The sequence below is a fragment of the Meriones unguiculatus genome, chromosome 4, assembly GCF_030254825.1.
Source record: "Meriones unguiculatus strain TT.TT164.6M chromosome 4, Bangor_MerUng_6.1, whole genome shotgun sequence".
Classification (NCBI taxonomy): Eukaryota; Metazoa; Chordata; class Mammalia; order Rodentia; family Muridae; genus Meriones; species Meriones unguiculatus.
In genome coordinates, this window is record NC_083352.1 from 134,869,247 (window position 1) to 134,892,583 (window position 23,337).

General features: G+C 41.1%; 1 protein-coding gene and 1 long non-coding RNA gene across 4 annotated transcripts; one reads left to right on the forward strand and one right to left on the reverse strand.

Moving 5' to 3' along the window:
- Positions 1 to 422: 422 nt before the first annotated feature.
- Snrpb2 (small nuclear ribonucleoprotein polypeptide B2) lies at positions 423 to 8,471 on the reverse strand. 3 transcript variants are annotated; one of them, XM_060383151.1, is made up of 8 exons: positions 8,366 to 8,471; positions 7,687 to 7,757; positions 6,623 to 6,711; positions 6,096 to 6,268; positions 3,543 to 3,683; positions 2,610 to 2,660; positions 1,149 to 1,237; positions 423 to 732 (listed from the first exon to the last, which is right to left on the reverse strand). In XM_060383151.1, the coding sequence occupies exons 3-8, from the start codon at positions 6,684 to 6,686 to the stop codon at positions 573 to 575; spliced, it is 678 nt and encodes a 225-aa protein (XP_060239134.1). In that variant the 5' UTR covers positions 6,687 to 6,711; positions 7,687 to 7,757; positions 8,366 to 8,471; the 3' UTR covers positions 423 to 572. The 3 variants fall into 3 exon arrangements, with proteins under 3 accessions (XP_060239134.1, XP_021508120.1, XP_060239135.1); XM_021652445.2 differs by lacking the exon at positions 8,366 to 8,471 and adding an exon at positions 7,907 to 7,926; XM_060383152.1 differs by lacking the exons at positions 7,687 to 7,757; positions 8,366 to 8,471 and adding an exon at positions 7,536 to 7,676.
- Positions 8,472 to 12,568: 4,097 nt separating this feature from the next.
- Positions 12,569 to 22,807, forward strand: LOC132653778 (uncharacterized). The gene is made up of 2 exons (XR_009591655.1): positions 12,569 to 16,062; positions 18,111 to 22,807. It is a non-coding gene; the product is annotated as an uncharacterized LOC132653778 (long non-coding RNA).
- The last annotated feature ends 530 nt before the right edge of the window (positions 22,808 to 23,337 follow it).

Genomic DNA, 23,337 nt, shown 5'->3' on the forward strand with positions numbered 1-23,337 from the left:
CAAGGAAAGTAAAATATTACACTGAAGGCAGCAGTCCCATTTCTTGTTTTTCTAGAGAATAAATCAGCTGCTATCAAACGGCCATTAATTAATATCAACTGAATCCCTACTATGGCCAAATACTATACTGTGGGCCAAAGGATGCAAACGTCATGTTTTCAAACAGCAGTGATCATTTTACCATTATCATACTGCTCATTTGTTGGTACAACCTGCTCCTTCTAACTTTTGTATCACTAGCTGCTCCAAAATAACAAAACCTCCATTACGGAGTTTTATATACTTTCAGATGTGGTCTATACTGACATAGTGTTTGACAGCAGGACAACATACAACTAAACAGTGCTAAGTACACAGAATACAGATAAAAGTTTATTGTACAAAATTAAGGCTTTGTATTTCATAGTTCACCAAAACTAAAAAAAAAAAAAAAAAAAAAAAAAAAAAAAGTTAGGTAACTTTCCCCCCCGAAACATCACCCTTACTTTCAACCATTTAAAATGACTTGACCAAACGTGATCAGAACAAACACCATAAATAAGAGCAAGTCCTCTAACGCTGGCATCCAAACGCTATTTCTTGGCATAGGTAATCTTCATGGCGTGGGACGGTGTGATCTTAAAGCCTTGTAGAGCATCTCTGGCAGCTCCTGCCTGCCCATCATTTTCAAATTCCACAAATGCAATGTCATGTCGCCCTGGGACCAGGCGAACCTCCTTAAAACCAGGGAACCTAGAAAAAACAAAAGCAATAAATACAGGCAAACATATACACAAATTTATTAAGCAACTTCCCACTACTAGTCAAGGAAAACTAATCACATCCAACCAAGGATCCCAAGAAGGACGAAGGCATTTGACATAAAATTTTACCAAGAAGGAACTGCAAGAGTTCACTATAATTCCACTTCCTTCATTGCGTCAAAGGTCTGCTTCCTATTTACCCATCTCTTAGAGTAACTCCAGCGGAGGAAATCCAGCTCTAGGAGCTAACCCTGGAGACTGGCTTCAACCCATCAGACTACATCAAGGGCCGTGCAGAGAACTACTGCCATGATGACAATGAGCGCAGTGACAGCAGTACTGCTTGCGCTGTTAGGAGGCCCCTGTGAACAGACTGGTTTAGTTAAAAACAAAACAAACACCTACTGATTGAACAACATGGACAGCATCATCTCATTCGTCTCCTCTGGTAAGTTATTAAGGAACAGGATATAGTTGGGAGGATAATCAGGGACCTGTCAAAAACAAACAGCAAAGTTAGCTTGTGGATACGAACTGCACTAAGTGATATTAGGTTGGAAGAAACATGAAAACCTCATCTTCAGAGACCTACACTGCAGCTCATATGGACCTGTAAAACCTTAACACCATCAAAACGAAAGCTGAAAACAATGGCACCAAAGACACGGACAGAAACCTACAGGGGATGCCAACATTCAAGTTAGGACGCCTCAAATTTGGAAGGTTATGAATCTGTAAAAACAGTACTGACATGATGAGGCACCTATAGGTCAGCGATAACTGGGGAATTCTGTCACCTGGGATCCAGAACAGAAAGAGCCTAAAAACTAGAAGAGGCAGGAACATGGGCTTCCTCAGCTGGTCACTCTACTTGGCCAACACTGCAACACGTGACTCCTGGGCATCACTGTTTGCTATCGGAACATGAGAAAATTCACATATAAAACATTACTCCTGAGAACTACAGCCTGCTGACATTTGCTGTGTGTGTGTTCCTGTACACATATGCACACAGTAAATGGTGTGTACTGCGTCTACTTACCTAAAGCATGTCGAAACAAGCAGATCAGATATTTAGCTGTCCTTAGATATCCCATCCTGAGACTACAGGGAGTACAGCGTTTATATATAAGAAGACACTACTTATTAGTATCATGGACAGAAAGATGACGTGTAAAAAGCAATTAAGTGCACAAAGTAATTATTTGTGAACTGACTGCAAGTCCTGAGAGATCACAAGAAATACAAAGGGTCAGGGATAGTGACAAATATCTGTAATCTCAGCAGTCAGGTTGAGAGTTTTGAGAGTAGCATCAAGACTGTCTCAGTGGGGATGAGGGGTGCTGGGCAGCTCAGTAATACAGCACTGGCCTAGCACAGGCCAGGCCCGGGGACCAGTCCCCAGCACACAAAGGAGGAAAAAAACAAAAATCAAAAGCACGTCACCAATACTCTGCTTTTCTCAGTGGTACAGAGGTGTGGGTCAGCCAGCCTCTGTGGACAGACTGCACTCAGAGCAGGAAACTGAGAAAAAGACTGCGCTAGGGAAGTGCAAGCAGGGCTGACGGCCCAGTGTGACGTGGGAAGACATCAGGGTGTCAGTGCTGGGATGGAAACAGGCCCCACAGTGAAGCTCTCACGTGCCCTACCCACACTCTCTACCTTTTTTTGATCTTGTCACCAATCATGGGATACAAGGAATCAGGACAGATTTTGTTTTCCTGTCTTAGGGAAAATGAAATGTTTTCAAGAGTGAATTTCTTAAAGTGACAAAGCATTTATGTCTTGCAAAGGGAATTACTTGCTTTTGGAGACATGTTATAACTTATGATCTTAAGGTAAGCACCGCATGGAAAAAAATATTACCTGTGGATTTGGCGCTGCATTTCCTTGGGTAGTAGCTGAATTTGGTGTTCCCTACAAAAGAGAAATTGAGATTAAGAAATGGTTAAATTTCGGTCCCGGTAAAAAAGCAACCTCCATTTATAATATAAACTCAACATAAAAAGAACTATGAAAGATCCCTTTTCCACTTTACTTGAAGATCCCGCATCTTAACTACTTACTTAGTTTGTCAGTTATTTCTGAAACGTCTTTCCCGCAGCTCCCCAGACCATATCATAAAACTGAACTTTTCTGATCATCTTACTATGCTCGGCTGTCCTAGAGCTCACTTTGTAGACCAGACTACCTGGCAATGCCTCCTGAGAACGTGCACCACCTCGCTCTTACATTTACACTTTAAATGATGGAGAGACCCAGCATGCTGTGAGGTTGAACCAGAAGAGCCACTCGTGTGAGAAGACTCCATCTAGGCTACAAGAGCCGGACCATTTCTCAAAAAAATAAATAAATAAATAGAGAGGTGGCGAAGAGGAGCAGTCTTGCTTTTATAAAACAACTTCATAAGCATTCTACAGAGTCAAACTGATTTAAATAATTTTAAACCCAAAAGTACTTTTTTTTTGATAATGTTACTTTTATTAGATTTCAAATGTTGCCTCTTGAATTGTTCACTCGTGATGAAGCTATAAGCTGAATTTTTAAAAAATGCAAACAAATATATCTTGTGGAAAGATGTCATTAAATGGTATAAAAACCCAAATAAAACTGTTTACTTCAAATCTCCATGTGCAAAATCTGATCTTATAGATTGCTACTTAAATATAAACACTAGAATTTTAGAGTTTAGTTATCCCAGCTTCTTAAAACTTCACCTTTAAGCATACCCATGTGGAAGATCATGCCTCATGTAAGTGCACACACACACACACACACCCCTGAACCTTTCTGTCTCACCTGACCAGGCTTTTTGTTTGCAGCTGCTGCAGCCTGTTCCATGGTTTTCGCTTTCTTCTTTTCTTTTTTCTTTTCCTTGTCAGCAAAAGTGCCACGCATTTTAGATATTATATCGGAATCTGTTTTTGCATACTGAATTCGCTGTTTTAATCATAGGAAAACAAGTTACTTCACTTTGTGGAAGGCTGTTTACAAAAATTGTTAACCTTTTAAATCCCTGTACAAAAATACACTGCAAACTAATTTTAAACAAATCTCTAAGGAAATCATTGAGATAAATTTGTGGAAATAAGTAGTGGCCTATGATTCACAAGAGGGCCAACTATTCTCAACTGTCTTTACACAGGACAAATAAAGTTCGGCTGGGTGGCTCAGACCTGTAACCTTATCTCCTCAGAAGGCAGAATCAAGAGTATCACACATCAGAGGCCTGCCTGGGCTGCAGAGCAATTTCAAGGCCAGTATGAAAAAACTTAAACTATTTCAAAATAAAAGGTGAAGACTCTTTCCTACTTTTTCTAACAACAAGGAGGACCCTAGAGAAGATGCTTAATCCTCATTCAGAAGGGTAATCGTATAGACACTGGAAGCTGGAGAAGACAGGGAACAGGACAGGAGCCTTCCACAGGGGTCTTCTGAAAGAGTTTATCCAGTAGGGGATCACAGCAGATGCCGAGACTCATAGCCAAACTTTGGGCAGAGTGCAGAGAATCTTATGAAAAAAAAAAAAAGAAAAAGAAAAAAGGAGGGGGGGATAAAAGACCTGGAGGGGACAGGAGCACCACAAGGAGAGCAACAGAGCCAAAATTATCTGGGCCCAAGAGGGACTGCTCCAACCAAGGATTATGCATGGAAAGGACCTAGATGCCCCACTCAGATGTAGCCCATAGGCAGCTCAGTTCCAAATGGGTCCCCTAGTAAGGGGAACAGGGGCTGTTTCTGACACATACTCAGTGTCTGACTCTTTGATCACCTCCCTCTGAGGGGAGATCAGCCTTACCAGGCCATAGAGGAAGACAATGCAGCTAGTCCTGATAAGACCTGATAGGCTAGGGTCAAAGAGTAGAGGAGGACCTCCACTATCAGTGGACTAGGGGAAGGAAAGGGGGGAAAGAGGAAGGGAGGGTGAGACAGGGAGGAGATGAGAGGAAGGAGAAAGAGAGATACCAGCCGCTATGTCTGAGCTTAGTATGCCTGTGCCAGACAGAGCTAAGAAAATGGTAGGCACCTGAGACCGGCAAGCCCTCAAAACCACTGGCCTATACTAATGCTTTACCAAGTATTGCACACAACAATCCAACAGCCCAGCGAGCTTCTAAATGTGCAGATTTCGACAAGATTCTGTGCTTTCAGCAAGCACAAAGGGAATGATGACCAGCTTTTCTTACACAGCTAAATCAGCTACATGGCTAAATTCATCACTGCTAAAACAAATGGCCAAATATTTCTGCCAGTGAACTGTACAGTTACTAGGGTGTAACAGTGTGCAAGCTGTAATTTCAATTCAACCAAACACATCTCCATAGCTCACAAGTCCAAAATTTCTTTGATGACAGCAAAACACAATAATCCTACAAAGTATTCCTATCCCAAGAATTTGATCTTGGTCTGAAGACAAGAATAAGCATTTTGAAGTAGTGTGGATTAGAAGGTAAGGTTTTCTAAAACCAAAAGGGATTCTTTCTTTTCCCTCCTTCAGCTAGGAAGACTACACCAAGGTAAGAGGAAAGCAAGAGACCCTCAGAATGAGGATTCGGAGCCTCTAAACCATAGGCCTTGAGTCACCACGACCTCTTTACTCGGCTTTCCAGTCCCAGCAGAGAGGCAACAGGATCCACACTCGAGGTACACTCTATGTACTCACACTTAAGGCATCTTGCTCAGTACCTTCCACCTCTCTATTACTGAGACTTATACCCAGGGACCTCAGGCCCTCCCAACCAGCCCCTCCCCCTGGCCTCTTACAGACAGTCTCATGTACCCAGGGGCCTCAGGACCTCCCAACCAGCCCCTCCCCCTGGCCTCTTACAGACAGTCTCATGTAGCCTAGGATATCCTTGAACTTCTGACCCTTCTGCCTCCACTCCCAAGAGCTGAGAATCCATGCAAGTACCACTACGTCTATTTAATTTCTAATATTTTAAAAAATCTTGTCTGTGATGTCATCTTAATTTTCAGTGAAATAAATCATAGTATTTTTAGCTCTGCTCAGTTTAACAAGAATAAACAGTTAATTCAGCTCTAGTTCTATATTTTTATAAAAAAAAACCTGTATACACTCTGTGTGGTAGAACACAGCTACCATCCCAGCATCTACTTACAGGGTAGAATCTAGAGAATTCGCACTGGCTACATAACAAGTTTAAAGCTAGCCTAGGCTATCAGAGGCTCTTTCTCAAAACAAACAAAATGTATATATTAAAAAAAAACCCACAAATTTCTCTAAACAAAGAATCAGAAATCAACAGCCTAGTACTAACCCTATACTTAAAAACCTATTGTACCACTCAATAATAGTGATTAAAGCAGAATTAATAGGATTAGCTAGCTCACCATTGGTTTACCATAAAATGGAAATCCTTGTAATTGTCTCAAAGCATTTGTGGATGAGCCCAGCTCCTTAAATATAACAAAAGCCTGTCCCCTCATTTTCATGGTCTTCAAGGCTACAATATCCACCACGTGTCCAAACTGAGAGAACAAGGCATACAGGGATCGCTTTAATTCTGTATAAGAGGAAAACATTTTGTGAATGAAACAATGATTAAGTTCTTCATAAAATAACAACACAACGACCACCTCTACCATTTACTTATTTATAGAGTTAACAAAATCACCTAGCAATAGTCCCATTAGCTAATGATTTTAAAGTTATTTAAAATCATTTATAAGTAAAAACAATTCAAAGCGCCTCAAGTCCTATATATTCTTATATTAAAAATCCTTAAAGTTGAGTACAAATAGAATAAACCATTTTTGAGCACCAAGAAAGATAACTAGATGAGACACTGAGACACATTCTTAAGACACAGATGAAAAAAACACATTTTAGTTGTGAATAAATTTTTAAAAGAACATACCTTCTTTTTTAATTTTGTCATTCATATTGTTGATATAAATTGTGTGATTTGGTCTTATATCCATGCTTTGGCAAAACCCTTCAACTAGCCTAAAAAAAATAATAAATAACCCATTATAAGCAAGAAGGGTTAAATCATACAGGTGTATGGCATGGCCAAAGACAAGAACGTTTAGCTCTCAAATTATTTTTTCACTCCAGATGTCAGAAAATTTCAGCTGGAAGTAGACAATAATTCCTCCCTAGTCCCTCCTGCCATCTTCTGAAATGGAAAATAGTTCTCAAGATCAAAACTTGGTAGAACACCGATACACTGATGGATAGAAACATTTTATTCAAGGTTATATTTTTTTAAACATCCCCAAACTTAAAGTGTCTTTTCATATACACAATGAAATAACTTTTTAAAGATGTAACTAGTAATTCTTTGATATTATACCATGTATTTTGATCATATTCACCAGAAAAAATTTTTCAGTGCAGTGATTTAAACATTTGTAAAAACCAACAAAACACAATAAACACAGTACAAATTACCACACACAGTTCATATCTGCACTCATAAACCTATTTAAACGTTCAATGTGTGTGTGTTGGTGTGTGTGTGTGTGTGTGTGTGCGTGTTTACAAGTGCCACCATGTGCACTGGGGTCAGAGAACCTTTTAAGGGCATGTTCTCTTCTTGCCACTACGTGGGTCTCAGGGGCCCGAACTCAGAAGTGTTCAAAGTTGGCCAAAAGTGCCTCTACCTCCTGAGCCACCTCAGCAGCTTTCAAATCTATTTAATATATATGTACATATATAATATATACATATAATTTATATATTCATATATATGTATAAGGCTGACCATTCTGGTACCAATAACATCCGGATTTAAATTCTGTCTATGGGCCAGGTCTGGTGGCACACACCTTTAATCCCAGCACTCAGCAAGGCAAAGGGAAGCCGGATCGATGTGATTTGGAGGGCGGCCTGGTCTACAAAGTGAGTCCAGGACAACCAAGGCCACACAGAGCAACCCTGTCTGGAAACAAAACAAAACTACATCTATGCTTTTACAACCTGTTTTCGCTGAGGGGCAGGTTCCTTGATGTCTTGGGTCCTCCGTTACAATTTATGGATAGTAACAGCACCTATAAGTGAACCCAGAAGATTAACCGAGACAAACTGTAACGGCCTGCAAGCACCACAGGTTAGTTTATTGTAGACTGCTATTACACGTTAAAGGACAGTGTTTAAAGGTGGCACGAAACGCTGTGCTGAGCACCGCAGGACGACTTACAAAGGGGCCTGCACTATGAGGTAACTGGCGGGTAACCTTTATCAAAGGCTTGCCTCCTAGGCGGGGACCCGGGAAGGGCTGAGGTCTCACAGTGGGACGGGAGCAGAAGCTCCGTCGTCGCTCCTACGGGCTGAAACAGTGCAAGCGCGCCCGAAATCCAACAGGCTGCGGGGGGCGGGGAGTGCACAGCCCCGACGGTAACGGGCCGATTCCTACGCGCCAGCCTTTCACACACCGGGGAATCTGCCCAGCACGGCCCGCCGGCGTTAAAAGCCAACCACCCCGCAGAGCGCAGATGCGGCGCCGGGCCGCGACCCGCCAGCGCTGGGTCGTGTCCCTTCCTCCCCTGGTCCGCCGAGCGCGGGGCCACGCAGCAGACCACTCCTCATTCGCCCTCGCCGGCTCGGTTCCGACCGCCCCCGAGACCAGCCGCGGCAAGGAAGACCCCAGCAGGCCCACCTGCCGCCAGCGCCGCCGCTAACCGCCGACGCCGGAAGAGCCGCCCGACGCCGGAAGAGGGCTCCACACTCCTCAATCGCACGCAGATAAGTCGAGAAGCCGAGCACCGAGTCAATCGATGCCTCCCGTCCCGGGCCGCCAGCGCCAGAGTCTTTCTGCGCATGCACCATCCCTAGGTCGGGAAGGGTGGTCAGTGTGCAAAAAGGTAGGAGTGAGCAGGATCAAACCAGGAGCCGGAGGCCAAGGTGCTCAGGCAGAGGAGGGAAGGGGAAGGGATCCTTCCTCTTACCGCGACTCTGAAGCTTCCCAACTTTTATGATGTGATGCAATTCTCCAGGAGCCCGTCTCCAGGGACAAGCAGTCAAGCCTTTCTATGGGTCCTGGCCAACTCGGCTAACAACTTTAGAATGGCCATTGTCACTCCCTGAAGTCAATCTCGGATTTCTGGGAATCTGAAAGAACACTCCAGCAATCTGTAGATTACATCTTAGATGCAGCCCAGTCTTCGATCCCAGAGCAAAGAGAATTACTGTTTGAGGGTTCTGTGACCATGCTTCGGGAGTATTCAGTCAAACTAAAGATCATATGCCCAAACGCACTTAGAAACCATTAACTCCTTTCCACCCTCCCATGTCTCCCTCCCTTACAAAATGCCTAGATTTTTCTAGGCTAAAAATTGGGTTAGGGATCAAATTGGTTGATTTTATCAGCTTGAGGTATATACACATGTATGTATATTATAATCTAGTGGACGACACCTGTATATATATATGTACAATGTGTATATATATATATATATATATATATATATATCATAACCTGAAGCATGGAAATAGTGTTTGGGGGTACTAATTGTGTCTGCTTTGTTTACTGAAGTCAATGACTGATTCTCAGTAAATTTGCATTGAATGAATGAACAAATTTTCATGAAAATTAGACCATAATAAAAACACATGATATACAATGAAGATCCTAAAAGTACAGGAAATAATGTTAAAAAACCACAGAAAATTGTTCTTTAATTATATAGATATAGAAACCAGTCTGTTTTCATAAAAAAGAATTTTTAGTATCTTCTTAACAAAAGAACATCAAGTAAATATAAAACAATTTCTAGGCAACAAGAGGGTGCCCTGCCCATTAACAGCAGTTAATTGACTGTGCATGGTGATAATGAGAGCAGCTGGAATGCTTTTCCTGAAATAAGCTATAATCTGACTGTTATATAAATAGATCTGTCCAAGAGGTCATAGCTATTTTTAAAAAAGAAAATTCATAAACAGGCAAAGAAACTCCATCTGGGAAGAAAGTAGCCCAGGAAATAAAGAGACTAAAGAGACTGCACACCTATTAAAAACTGAATCACAGATACTATAGATTTTTCATTGCAAGGAGGAAATTGTCCATTGGCAACTCGGTACAATGTTTTCTGTGATCTTCTCCAGGTCCATCTGTAAAGAGCCAGCACCTTTTCATATCCATGAGCAATCACTCTGGGCTTTCCTGAATGGCTCTTCAACAGTTTCCTGAATGACTGAGAAACTAAGAATTGAAATTGGGTCTGGTAGGGAATGAAGGGAAAGGAAGGGGCTTTCCTGGTTCGTTGAGAAACCTTGTAATCACCTGGTTCTATAGCTAAAGTATCGGGGGTGGGGGGCACCGAACTGTGATCACACAAACATGCAGTGAAAAAGAACTTGGACGCAGTAGAAACGAATCTACAAACTCTGACCTCTTGCTGATCAAATTAGGAATTAGATGTCAAAACCTCACATTTTAAAAATGAGTAGAAGAGAACATATGTATCCCTGGAGTTCTGTTCAGTTTAGACTCATATTTCTGTTAGGCAACAAGATTTACTTTCCAGTGAAACAGGTTTTTTTTCAAACTAAACCCAGAGGCAGCGTTATCACCATCATATACAAGCTTCATGTATCTACTAACGATAAAATTTGCTTATTTTCTGGGCAGCAGAAAAATTACTACAACCAGTTGGAAGTAAAACTGTGTCAAGACATCTAAATTATAAAGATGGTGACTATGGTGTCTCTTAGTGGCTCTCAATACACATATATTTCCCTACTTTATCTGCACATGTTTTATGGTTCTCATTAAATGTTTTCCAGTATCTTGCAGCAGTGACTTAGGGAGAGGAACATACTTAAAGGAAAAGGCACCGTAAAACTATACTGGATATATTTTGTCTTCTTTATGCTACACAGAGCCAGAAAATGTATGGCAAATTGTTTGCATCTTTTTTTCTCACTACTAATCTTTTAGCAATTGCACTAATTTTTTTTTAAGTAGAATGAATTATTTTCAAAACAAGTATTACCCAAGTCTAAGCATTATGATTGAGTACCAAATCAAGTTTACATTTTCTCAGCTGGTTGAAATTATGTTTAGCCAAATTTTACGAAAAAGTAACCCTCAGGCAGGGAGTCTAGAGCATGACATGATCATCTGATCAGCATCTGATGAGGTCTTTCTTGTTACCTCACAACATGGCAGAAAGCAACACATGGTGAAACAGAGCATGTATGCCAGAACATGTATGCAAAGCCACTCCCAAGATAACCCATGAACCATTGCAGTGATTTGAATGAGAATAGTCCTCATAGGCTCATATATTTGAATACTTGCTCAGTTGGTGGAATTGTTTGGGAAAGATTGGGAGGCGCGGGCATGTCAGAAGAGGTGTGTCGTTGAGAGAGGGTTTTGAGGTTTCAAAAGATTCATGTCATTCTCAGTGCTCTCTTTCTATCTTTCTTTGTCTGTCTTTTTCTCTCTATCCCTGTCTCTCTATCTGTCTCTGTCTGTCTCTACCTCTGTCTGTCTTTCTTTCTGCTTCTTACTTGTAGATAAAATTAAGCTCCGTGCTATTGCTCGAGCACCATGCCTGCTTGCCCGATGCCATGCTCTCTGCATGATTGTCATGGACTCTAACCCTTGGAAATCATAAGCTCCAAAGAAAGAGGATTTTCTATATGTTTACTTGGTCATGATTTCTTTTCATAGCAATAGGTAAGTAATAAAGACACTGGTTAACTCACTAGTGGATTAATCCAGAGAGCCCACGACACAGTCTCTACCCAAAGGACGCAGTTCTCAACACTGCTTCATTGAAAACCAAGTTTCTACATGAGATTTGAGGAGTGACAAACCATAGCATCCATCTTCTTACATAAACACATAACAACTATTAATTTCAAACACTGTACTAGTTACTGTTTCCTTTTCATTCAGACGATTGAGAGTAAATATTGACCAGAAGTCTATAGTTTTTGATCCACTTCAACAAATTTTTGCATTTAAGAGTTCCTGTTACTTCCCAAATTACAGTGGTCATTCACATTGAAGAAGAAGGAGAAGAAGAAGGATGAGGAGGAGGAGGAAGAGGAGAAGAAGGTGGCAATTCTTGTCTTATACCAGGCTCATCGAAGACATGTGCTACACTCTGTACTTTAAAAACCTGGCATTGCTATGTACTTTCTTCAGAAAAAAAGTGTAAGAATGTGAGGATACAGCAGTAACAGACTAGCATAACTGGAGCGCAGGTGTAGCAAAGGCCCAGGAAGAAGCCCTGCAAGCTGGTACAGAGTTTGCCCGTTCCTCTGTCTGTGTCTTTGCTGTCTTGAAACATACCCCAAAATGGAACTTTTGTTTATCTTAGGTCTCTGAGTAACTTTAATGATTGGAAAACAACTTCTCCCTCTACTCTCCCTCACCAGTTCAAACTGATCATGTAACATATGCCAGAAATAATTCGTTAAGATTTGGGAGATATTTGTTAATGCAGTCAAAGCCTAACTTGAAATCATGACTTGAAATATTAACATCTCCAAGAAATAATCATATATATATATTATATATTATAACTCAAATTTCCTCAAGCTATTATAAAGGGGACCGTTCTCATTCAAACTACTACAGTGAGTTAGCGGGTTATCTGGAGACTGGCTTTGCTATAACAAACTCTGGCACACAGGGTCTGATTCACCGCGTGTTGCCCCCTACACGCTGTGAAACAGCAAGAAAGTCCTCCCCAGACGCTGATGCCATGTTCTGGATTCCTGGCCTCTGTGCTCAAATAAATTTTTATTCTTTATAAACTACTCAATTTTGCCATTTCGGGCTCCACTTCCCCCACCCTTCCCTGCTCAGTCTGCAGGCTCCCAGGTTAGCCAATCCTGAGGAGAGGAAGTAGGAGGCAGGGACAGCCTGGAGGCAGGCTTCATTGTGCAGCTCCTTTAACTTCCGGAGCAGTGGGTAGAGGCTTTCAGGGTGAGTGTACCTCATTGGTGAGGGCTAAGGTGCTGGGACTGCTTCATTTGCATGAAGAGGATTTCCCGGTGCTTGTTGGAAATGACCTTATAAAACGAGGGAGCGTTCAACCTGGCTGAGACGGTGTGGCCTCTTGTGTAGGGTAAGGAGCACAGGACTACTCACTCCAGGCCATGCAGGCCCAGGGCTGGGGAGAGAGTGGTAGGTCCCAACTCCTACCACTCTTGAGACAAGATTTCTGCGGTTGGACAGGACTCAACCCCACTTTTGCTCCCAACTGGATCCTCCTGATTCCATGGCAACCCAACTCCACACAATTTTAGGTATTTTGTTATAGCAATAGGATATGTGCCAAGATACTAGTATTCTGCATTTGATATTATTTAGTATTATTTTGTATTTAACATTATCTATGCACCTTTAGAGCAAACTATATATTCTTATAGGTGCGAGACTGCATTTGAGTACATAACAAGTGAAATATGTGGTCCATGATGACTAAAATTTTAAAGTAGAAATCCATGTAGTTGATAACTACAAGATCCAACTTCAGTGTTTTTATTGTGAAATTTAACTTTTTATTCATTGAATACTCCTATTTCCAGTTATGGTGGTGTTTCATTGAAAACTGAAATATTGAGTCAAGATGCATTTAATGTGTATAACCCTCTAAACATAATAAATTAGGTCAGCCTAACTTAAATGGGCTTTAAACATCCTACAGTAAAGAAAGATCATAATGGAATGTTAATTATCTCATGTAACTTATTGAATACAATAACAAGAAACAGAATCGCTGTATAAATAATTGAAGCACTGTTGAAAAACCAACTAAATCCAAAACAGTATAAGTGAGGAACCATTAGCATAAAATGCCATCATATATATAAATTATTTGTATTTTATTATATTTGTTATATTGTATTATTTTATATTACATTATATTTGGGCCAAACTTAGAAGAGAATAAGTGGTGTGTATAACCTTCAGAGATGGATTCTGAGGAAATAAACTGCTACTATACCATTTTACTACTCTAATTTTAGACTGGTCAGAATCACCTGGCAACAAAAGCCCCAGGGTGAGTCTAAGACATTTCAGGCGTGATTTAACCTCCAGAGACAGGTGGGATTCTCATCACAGAGGAGTTGAGTGAGAACTTTCTGAAGCCCCTACTTTGAATTGCAGATTGTGTTCAGACAAGACAACCCTGAAAATTATTTCTGTCTGGGGATTCCAAAACAATTATGTAAATGAGGCTGAGAATTCCAATTCTATTTTGTTCCAGGTGAATGTGGGGGTAGTTTAACTGTTTTAAATTTCTCTAATATTCTCTGGCAGAAATATCATCACCTGGGTTAATGAGTTTATTAAAACTGAAGGCAGAAAACAAGAAGTGGCATTCTATCTTATTGAGCTTGGACAGCCTTCCTTTACTCAGGGTAGTTTTTTCAGCTCTCATATGAAGCTACTTTCTAACCTTTAATGTTACTAAATTACTTTGGCTCCCAAAAGATATTAATATAACTTTTAATACATTTTGTCATCTCAGTAGAGGACTCCGAATAAGAATGGTCAGTTTGGAAAGCCTGAAAGGAATTGGTTCTAAGTTGTTTCACTGTGACTGAAATCGTAAATGACAGATTCTATTATGAGCGGCTATGACTGGAAGAGCTTATTCCCCCTTTCCTTCAGCATAGGGAATCCCACAAGTTCTTGTGTCTTGCTAAGCTTTAAGTATTCTAGATTGTACCGTCGAGCAACTTTGGGACTCTTCTTTATGTTCTGGTTTTATTGGGGACTCGTGCTGGACAAGTGTTCCTACTAAGCTCCTTTTGCAGCCCATTATTGAGCATCTATATAACAGTAAATCACAATCATCTCCTGAAGATGAGCAAGAAAGATAGACAAACTCTCTGCTTACACAAAAATGAGCCTGTGGGTGTCAGGTCAACGTATAAATGTTGTGAGTTTTGGATAACTCCCATGGAGATGCTCCCACGGCTAACGCTGTACTGCAGATCACCCTCCAGACTTAATCACCTGAGGCAGCCCCTGCTGGATTGTGTCTAGTGGACTTGTGGTTCATAAATTCAGTCAGAGGACGACAGGGTGGGATTTTTTTGTTATTGTGGAAAGACTGAGGGTCACTCAATGAAACTCAGCTAAAGAATAGACGTACAAGATAGAAACTTTTCCACTCATACATTTGGTGACAAGACTTACCTAAGAGGTGGCCTTTAGACATGGGTGCCAACTGCCACATCGCCATATGGCCTTTCTAGCCTGGTGTTTCAGGCTGATTGAATTAGTTATATTATAGCCAAACTCTCCTCAGAAAATTAAGAGGAATGTATATATGGGCTGTCATACAGCAAAACTTCCAGAAAATTCTTTGTTTACAAGTGTATGGTAATGGTAGCCTACAGTCAATGAGAGAGGAGCTGAACTCCAGCTCTTGAGAAGAGAGTGGCAAAGACATCTACTGGAGGATGGTGGAAGAGGCCCATTGATAGAGCCATGGGTAAGAATAAACTGGTAGGTGAGTTAGTAACTAGGGGAAAAGTTACAAGATCTTCTCTGGGCAGCTAAATCTTCCAAAGGATATGGGATACAAATAATGGAACTGGAAGAAGGTGGAGAAAAAAGAAAAAGGAAAAGAAAGAGACCTGGGACACATGAAGTAGCCCGAATCTAAAATGAGGAGGGTTTGAGAAACTCGGCAAGTAAGGACAACTGATGACAATGCTAGGGATAATGGAAATGATGCCCTAAAACAGAGGGTAATGCAATCTGGAGCTTTACACATATACTTCTGAATGGACTGGTCAGGTCAAGCCTGGGACAGGTATGAAAATATTGTGGTGCCTAGACTGGTGCCGAAGGTGGCCTGGAATTACGGCAGCAATGAACAAGATGGAGTACATTCTCTTTGAAACTGCAATTAATAAGGCTTTTTGGTGAGCTGCACATAGAAGATGTGAGGATTATGAAGTATGTTAAATCCTGGGGTTACTATAACAAATTACCACCAACCGAATTTCTTAAAACAGAAACTTATTCTATCACAGGTCTAGAGGCCAGAGCATGAGACCACAGGTCAGCTATGCTATAGTCTCCTTGAAAGCCACAGGGCAAATATCTGTACCATAACTTTGTCTTGGTTTCTGGTGGTTGCTGGAAAAAAATTCTTGGCCTTCCCTGACTTACTGACACATCACTGTGATCTCTGACATTACTGACATTTTTTGTGTTTCTGTTTCCCTTCTCTTATAATGACATGAGTCATATTAGAATAAGGATCAACCCTATCGTGAAATGATGTCCTTTTAATTGTGTGAGACCCTATTTCTTAACAAGATCACATTGACGGTCCTACCTTTTGTGGAAGCATATTTTATCTACAATATGAGGTAAGTGGAGGGATAATCAGTGATTTCTTCCAGGTTCTGAGGACAAATACCTAGGGATTAGGAATGGCTGCAGCTGTAGCAAGAGCAAGTTAGAAGAGGGGCGTGGAGAACTGCTGTTTGTATTAAATAGGTTACACCTCAGTTGGCTGTGAACTGTCTAAATACAGATGGTAAGCAGACAATTGAATAGGTGGATCTGAAGGTTCCAGAAATTCTGGAAGACCTCTATGGTGGGAAACTACTAAGTGACGAATAAGTGAGTTCATAATAACTGGCTAGAGAAAAGAGAAAAACAGTGCGTAGCCCAGAGGACCTCTATTTACACCCCCCAAAAATAGCAAGGTTCAGATCACACTGGTGCATGTTTAACAACATTTCAAGGGTAGGAGAGAAAACAAATCCTGATTCTTAGAGTTTGCCACTCCCGTGCTGCTCTCATGGTCAGTTGACTTGAAATTACCATGAACATTAAATATTGGCTTTCTCAAGATGGTACAGGCCAGCTCTTGGAGGCCTCTAAAAGCCATATTTATTAGTGAATGAGTAAATTGTTTTCTATGGGTCTTTGTATATTTATTTATTAAACTTTATTAAACGAATAGCTCTTTTTAATTGTCTCGTGCTAGGCCCCAAATTGCTCCTTATCGCACAATGTAGCATAAATCCTAATAGCAAATCTTCAGTTTTGTCCTAACACTCACGGGGGCTCCTGAACAGGGTATGTGGTGCTTTAAAATGAAAGAATTAAACAGTAAGCATAGGTGGTGCTGTTCCTGTTCGTTGACTTGAGCCCTTGGCTTATAACCCTGTAGTCACTTCCCATAAAGGGGGAAGCCTGAAAAAATCCTTTCACAATCTCTGTAATCTTGAGAACTTTGGTAAAATGCATTTTCTTACCTTTATTTTAACGTTTATAGCTCATTTCATGTCATTATCACTGACTCTCTTTCTAGACCAAATAGTAAGAATGATAAAAATAAAACCTTGCCTTTTCCACTTACCAGATGGGAAAGTTTATACAAGGCTTTCTTGCACGCTATGAAAGCACTTTATCAATGGAACTTGCCCTCAGCTCACTCTTTAACTTCTATCTTAGATGCTAGAACATGGACAGCACTGGAAGTTTGATTTTCTTTTTCTTGTAAGAGAAGTCAAAGAATCTATTCCAGTTTTGATCAGTTCTTATAAGCAAATTTGCCCTTTTAAAGGAGAGGCTGTATGAGCTGTCAATGAAACAAAGCTGACATGTCTTTTACAACATAAAAGAAAGAGTATAGTGAAATACGGAATTGTTTTTGAACAATGACACTTGGCTTTCTTTTGTTGGATGAGTTAATTTGCTGGTCGTTAGCTGAAAGGTCAGCTGGACTGTCTGACCTTAAGCAGGTTGGCTCAGCACCACTACAGTCATTTTTATTTCTTTGTGGACAATGTGAGTGTTGTTGACTATGCCTGTCAACAATGAAGCATGGATAGGGAGGGGCATATGGGTACCTCCCTACTGAACTGTTGGGTACAGATACAGTCTGTGGGGGAGGGGCAGACATTATGCTCAGTTGTATATCCACTTGTGAGCCCAGAGGCCCCAGCTGAAGTTTCAAACCTGCGGTAACACATATGGCCTTGATTCAACTGAGTGGGTCACTAAAAACAAACAAACAAACAAACAAACGAAAGCAAGACAGCGCACATGAAGACAAGAAAAGGATTTGTAGGTAGGAAGAGGCTTTGGCAAGGGTGGAAGATATAAGAGGGTAGGGGATGATAGTAACCAGAATTCATTTAATATGTGTATGAAATTGTGAGAGAACAAATTTAATTCATATTTAAAGTCAAGTGCATTAAATATAAGCATCTTTTTTGTAACCTTTTAAAATATTAGTTACAGTTAAATATAAGTATCTTAACAACATCTATAGGAGTTATAAAAATCATCTTGGTATGTCTTTGTAAATTATATCATGTTTATTTTACATAATTATAATCCTAATGAATATACAATTTTATATCTTGATTTTTTTTTTTTTTTTACCTTTTACTAATTATAGCCTGCGCAAGACTTCTCTACAGATACTCTTTTGGCTTTACATCCTTACTTTACTCCAGAGAGTGGCTTCAAGGAGTTATCGACATCCCCTTTGCCTGCAGTGATCAATACTCTGCATTTGGAGAAGCAAAAGTTCGCAAGAGGCCAGATAGATGCCACCAGTTGCTGAGAGCTTGCTTGTGGAGGTGGAGACTGAATTGATTCAGAAGGGTCCAGAAAGCTAAGACCCAGACATCTAAGACATCATAGAGCCTCCGCAGAAGTTCTACTTTCAGGGCTGATTGAAAAATATCCAGACTCGTCCTAGTTTCCTTTCTGTTGTTGTCATAAAACACTCTTACCAAAAGCAAATTAGAGGAGAAAGTATTTACTAGCTTAGCACTGGAGAGTCTGCTTACAATTTACAGTTCATCATTGAAGGAAGGGCAAGATCTCAAGTTAAGACTTGGAGCAGAACCCATGCAGCAATGCTGCTTGGTGGCTTGATTACACGCTCATGCTTTGCTAACTTTCTTGCACATCCCAGAACCATCTCCCCAAAGAATCGAGCTACCCACAGTGAGTTGGATCTGTCTCTATTAACAATCAAGAAAACCCTCACTGACTGGCCCACAGATCTGTTTGATCAATTTGATCTAGACAGTCCTTCAACTGAGGCTCCTTTCTCAGATGACTGTAGGCTGTGTCAAGGTGACAGTTAGGGCAAATTAGGATGAGACCATTTCAGGGGCAGTAAGTCCCCATCACTGGGTGAAATGGAAAGGACCACTCTCCAGGGACATTTGTGTATGTCTAAACAATGAATGTGAACAGTCCTAATTCCAGGTCTTCAGCCTGTTGGGATGATCTGTGTTTTCGGTAAACTGTGGTTTTCTCTAAGCTCAGTGCCTTAAAACCATACTCTTTCTATTATGTCTCTGTTATAAGGTGACGTGGAGTCTCTCATGACAGACAATTGGCTGGGTTAGGATAAATGAGAGTACTTCCTCATTCCTCTGTCTGGCACTTGTACTGGCAGACCCCAAACATCTACGGGACTGGAGCATGTCCATTCTGAAGTATCTCTTGTCCATGTGCTCTTCCAGCATTGTGATTTTAACATAGCAGAATTATAAGATGGCAACACAGAGTTGGGCACACACATGTCCCTAGCTAGAGCACTAGGCAGAAGTTGTGTAGCCTTGTATGACCCACTCTTAAAAACCATGTAGTATTTTTTCAATTGACCTTGTCATTAAGACTGCCCAAAGACCTATCATGTTTGGTTAGGGAAGTGCACAGTATTTGGAAGCTACTATGGAACCGAGGTAGTCTATGCATACTTTAGGAAAATGTAATCTGATATTAAGCTTTCTAGAAGAAGAGTTCGCTTACACTTCTGCACAGTGCATCATATGCTCATATGGCCTCTCAAAGTGCCTCAGTTATTTTGATACACTAGTATCTCTAATGTAGAAATTTTAACAAAGTCTGAGATATCTGTAGAAGGTGAGATTAGTCTAGAATGAAGGGAAGAGAGAATGTGTAGAACTGAATCAAGAGTGAGTGATAATGGGGTAGAGCAGTAGGACAAGCTCCAGGTAAGCTTCTTAAGATCCCTGATTGTCATTAACTTATAAACTGGGAAAGTATGGATTATATACATTGTCTTAGTTAGGGCTTCATTTCTGTGAAGAGACACCATGACCAAGGCAACTCTTATAAAGGCAAACATTTAATTTGGGCTGGCTTACAAAAGTTTAGTCCATTATCATCATGGCAAGAAAGCATGCCAGCGTGCAGGCAGACATGGTGCTGGAGGAGCCAAGAGTTCTACTTCTTGATCAGAAGGCAGCCAGCAGGAGACTGGTTTCCACACTGGGTGGAGCTTGACCACAGGGGGCTGAAAATCCTGCCTCCACAGTGACACACTCTTCCCAACAAGGCCACACCTACTCCAACAGGCCATAGTTCCTAATAATGTTACTCCCTATGGGCCAAGCATGCAAACACATGAGTCGAAGGGGGCCATACCTATTCAAACTACCACATGCATCTATCCCAGTAGAGCGTTGGACTCACATATAAACAGAGTGAGTGAAACTCATAAGCATTTCCTGTAGAAAAGACAACTGAGGGGCTTAGAGAGATGACTCAGCACTTAAGCACTCAGCTCATGCAGAGGACCTGCATTTGGTTCTCAGTGCCCATAACCGTCAGGTCACAGCCACCAGTAACTCAAGCTCTAGGGGATCCTAGTCCCTCTTCGACCTGCATGGGTAACTTCACCCATATGTTCACAGACCTTCAGACTCACACAAAATTAAAGATTAAAAGGATGATGGAAGGGCTGGGGAGATGACCCAGTGGACAAGAGCACTAGAACTGCAAGCACCAGGCCCTGAATTCAAGTCCACCCATCAGAAGACAGGTGATTCTGTTCATACACCTCGGCACTGGACACGGGTGGGACATAGACAGGAGAACTTCTGGGGCTTGATGGACATCAGCTTAGCTCCCAGATTAGTGAAAGACTCAAAGAGATAACGTGGGAAGTAATTGAGTAGATTACCCAGTGCCCTCTTCCCTCCCCATGTGTACATACCATGGCACACACACTTAGATACATATGTACATACACCACACACGTACACACACACACCCACATACACACACACACCACATACACACTCAAACACACAAATAAGTGTGTATGACAAATGAAGAGCAACAGTCCAAGGCAGTTTCTCAAACTACTCAATGACAAAATTACTTCAATTTTCCTATTCCTTCTTGCTCTTCTGTTTTCTTTCACTAGATCATAGTACAAAGTGGCTGTGATGACTCCTGGAATTTCAGCCATATTCCAGGCCACTGGGAAGAAATCACGCTAAGCTTCCACCTCTATCTTCTTTCTCTCCCACAACTATGTTGCTCAGGTTCAGCAGATTTCCAACAGTGCTGGGAAATGTAGCGTCTAATACCTTTGTCCGGTGTTCTGTTTTTCTAAGTCAAAGTCATATTTATAGTCAACTTCTGTGTCAAATTTCTACTGAAAAGATTTGTTTTAAAGATAGCCTGAAATGGATGTTTCTAGTTTCTCTTGAAACTCGGGTGTGTCATGTGAATATGTTTGTTGTTGTTTTGGTTTCAAGTGTGGGATGTGGGAATGTTCCCTCTGAAAACCACCACAGTGAAGAGGTTGTGACATTTGTGAGCTGGAAACTACCTCATGTGAGGGGCATGGATTTTGCTAGCTGGAAAACAGCCTGGTGTGGACTCTAGAAGGGGTGAACAGAAGTCCACAGACAGTAAACAATGCTTTTTGCATCTCTACAGTTTTGAAATGGTTCAAATAGCTTTGCTAGTTTTCAAAGAGAGAAACACTCCAGAAAACATTCCATGCTATTTTGATGATTCAGTAGATTGGTGTCGTTTGGGCAGAGTCTGGCCATTTTTACTGACTCGTACCACCTCTGTTGCTGTTGCTTACTGTTTGCTGCTGCTGCTATAGTTGGCAGCTTTGCTGTTTGACTGAACTGCAGGATATACCAACTGCTATTGGTATATCCCCAAAGAACCTAATGACCCTAATCAGCACGAAGTAGTTAAAAAAAAAGGTCTATGCCCCCTTTTCTACTAGTCTCCTGCCTAAGGTTGAGGCATTTAAGAACATTAAATAAAGTGGGTGTTTGAAAATCTAAGACTGCAATAGCCACTGAGCTGGCTAATTTCTTCTGACTTGACTTGATTTAGAATCCCTTCAGAGACATACCACTGGGCATGTCCATGAGAGTACTTCCACTAAGGGGTAAGATTTCCTCACAGTGGGCAATACCTTCCAACAGGCAGCCTGAATACACAGAGGGGCAAAGGAAAAGCAGTCTGCATCTGCCTGTTTCAGCGTCCTCTTGTTGAGCCAGTGCGTCCACAGCTGCTCCTGCCACCACTACCACTGCTGCTTCCACTACCCTCAACCCCCAAGGTCTTCAGCTTTCCAACATGGAGTCAACTACTTCCTTGCAACTCTAGGACACTCCAACCCTCAGTGCAGATTGGGGAGGTTGAGGCATCCAGCCTCATGGACCGAGAAGGTTCAGGTTCCCATCCTAGCCAGTGTTCAGGTGGCCACTGCTGGACTACTCAGTCCTGATCACATCAACTAATCTAATAATTCTCCAAACGCTAAATGGGGCATGATGTCCTTTCTAGTGATACATGACTGTGTGTTATTTCTTCTTTCCACTTTCTTCTTTCCACTTCTCTATAAGAAATGAGAGATTTATTTCAATGATTTGCAATCTGAAGTAGAGAAATTTTAAGTAATTCACTTTCCACTCTAAATAGCAGACAACAACATTCAAACCAGTCAACAAGAACACATTTCATTGTTTTGATTGACAGCACCAGAGGCACAGTGATTCCAAGAGATAAAAGGGTGTTCTGAAAATTAAATAAATGACACCCACTCTCCCAATCAGTGAGTGAGATAGTCTTTGTACCTTGTGTTTGTGATCTTGAGTGACACAGCTGGCAATTAAGGTCATTGTCAATATTAAGGCATGCTTAGCATTGCATTTTATAAGTGTGGATGACATGAAATACTATAGAATTCTCCACCTGCAATTGTTTTGCTCTCATATGCCCAGCTGAAAGGCTGTTTCCTTCCTAAAAATTTTCCAAGTACTGGTGCCCTGCCGCCTCCCATTTCTATACCCAGGCACTGAGTCTGTTTACATTCAATAATTAGAATCAACATTCACCAAACACTGAGCCATTGTTGCAAATGCCTCAGTACATATGACCTGCTCATGTCACATGTAGAATTCTTGCCTTTCCAAACTGAGAATGAGCTCCTTGAAGTTAAATCCTTACTTCATATTTACTTCCTGTCATTGGGGTTTAGACATTCAATATGTCTAAAGCGATAAAGTCCTGATGAAGCACTGTGGCGGCAAGATCAGACACAAGAGGAACATGTACTAAACTTCTCACTATATCTTAGAAAAAATTTACTCAACGATCTTATTGTCTCAAAAGCAAGTTATAGTATGCCTGCAAGAATAGCTAAAACGATAGAGACAATTATGTGAATTTGTACAAGCATATTTAAACTTATTGACAAAAGCCATAGTTAGGATATCTCATGACCTGAAATTTCTTAGATATTTAATTTTTTTTCATACATGAGCATTGTATTTACAGCATTTCCTCCTCACCCTCTGTGCCTTTACAACTCTTCTCATGTT

Bases quoted from the DNA above. Each gene is read 5' to 3' on its own strand.
- Snrpb2 (XM_060383151.1), bottom strand. From the start codon at position 6,686: ATGGATATAAGACCAAATCACACAATTTATATCAACAATATGAATGAC. The intron at 6,269-6,622 runs GTATGTTCTTTT...CCTCTTATACAG, and splicing joins TGACAAAATTAAAAAAGAAG to AATTAAAGCGATCCCTGTAT. The intron at 1,238-2,609 runs GTAATATTTTTT...TGTTTTTGACAG, and splicing joins ATGCAGCGCCAAATCCACAG to GTCCCTGATTATCCTCCCAA.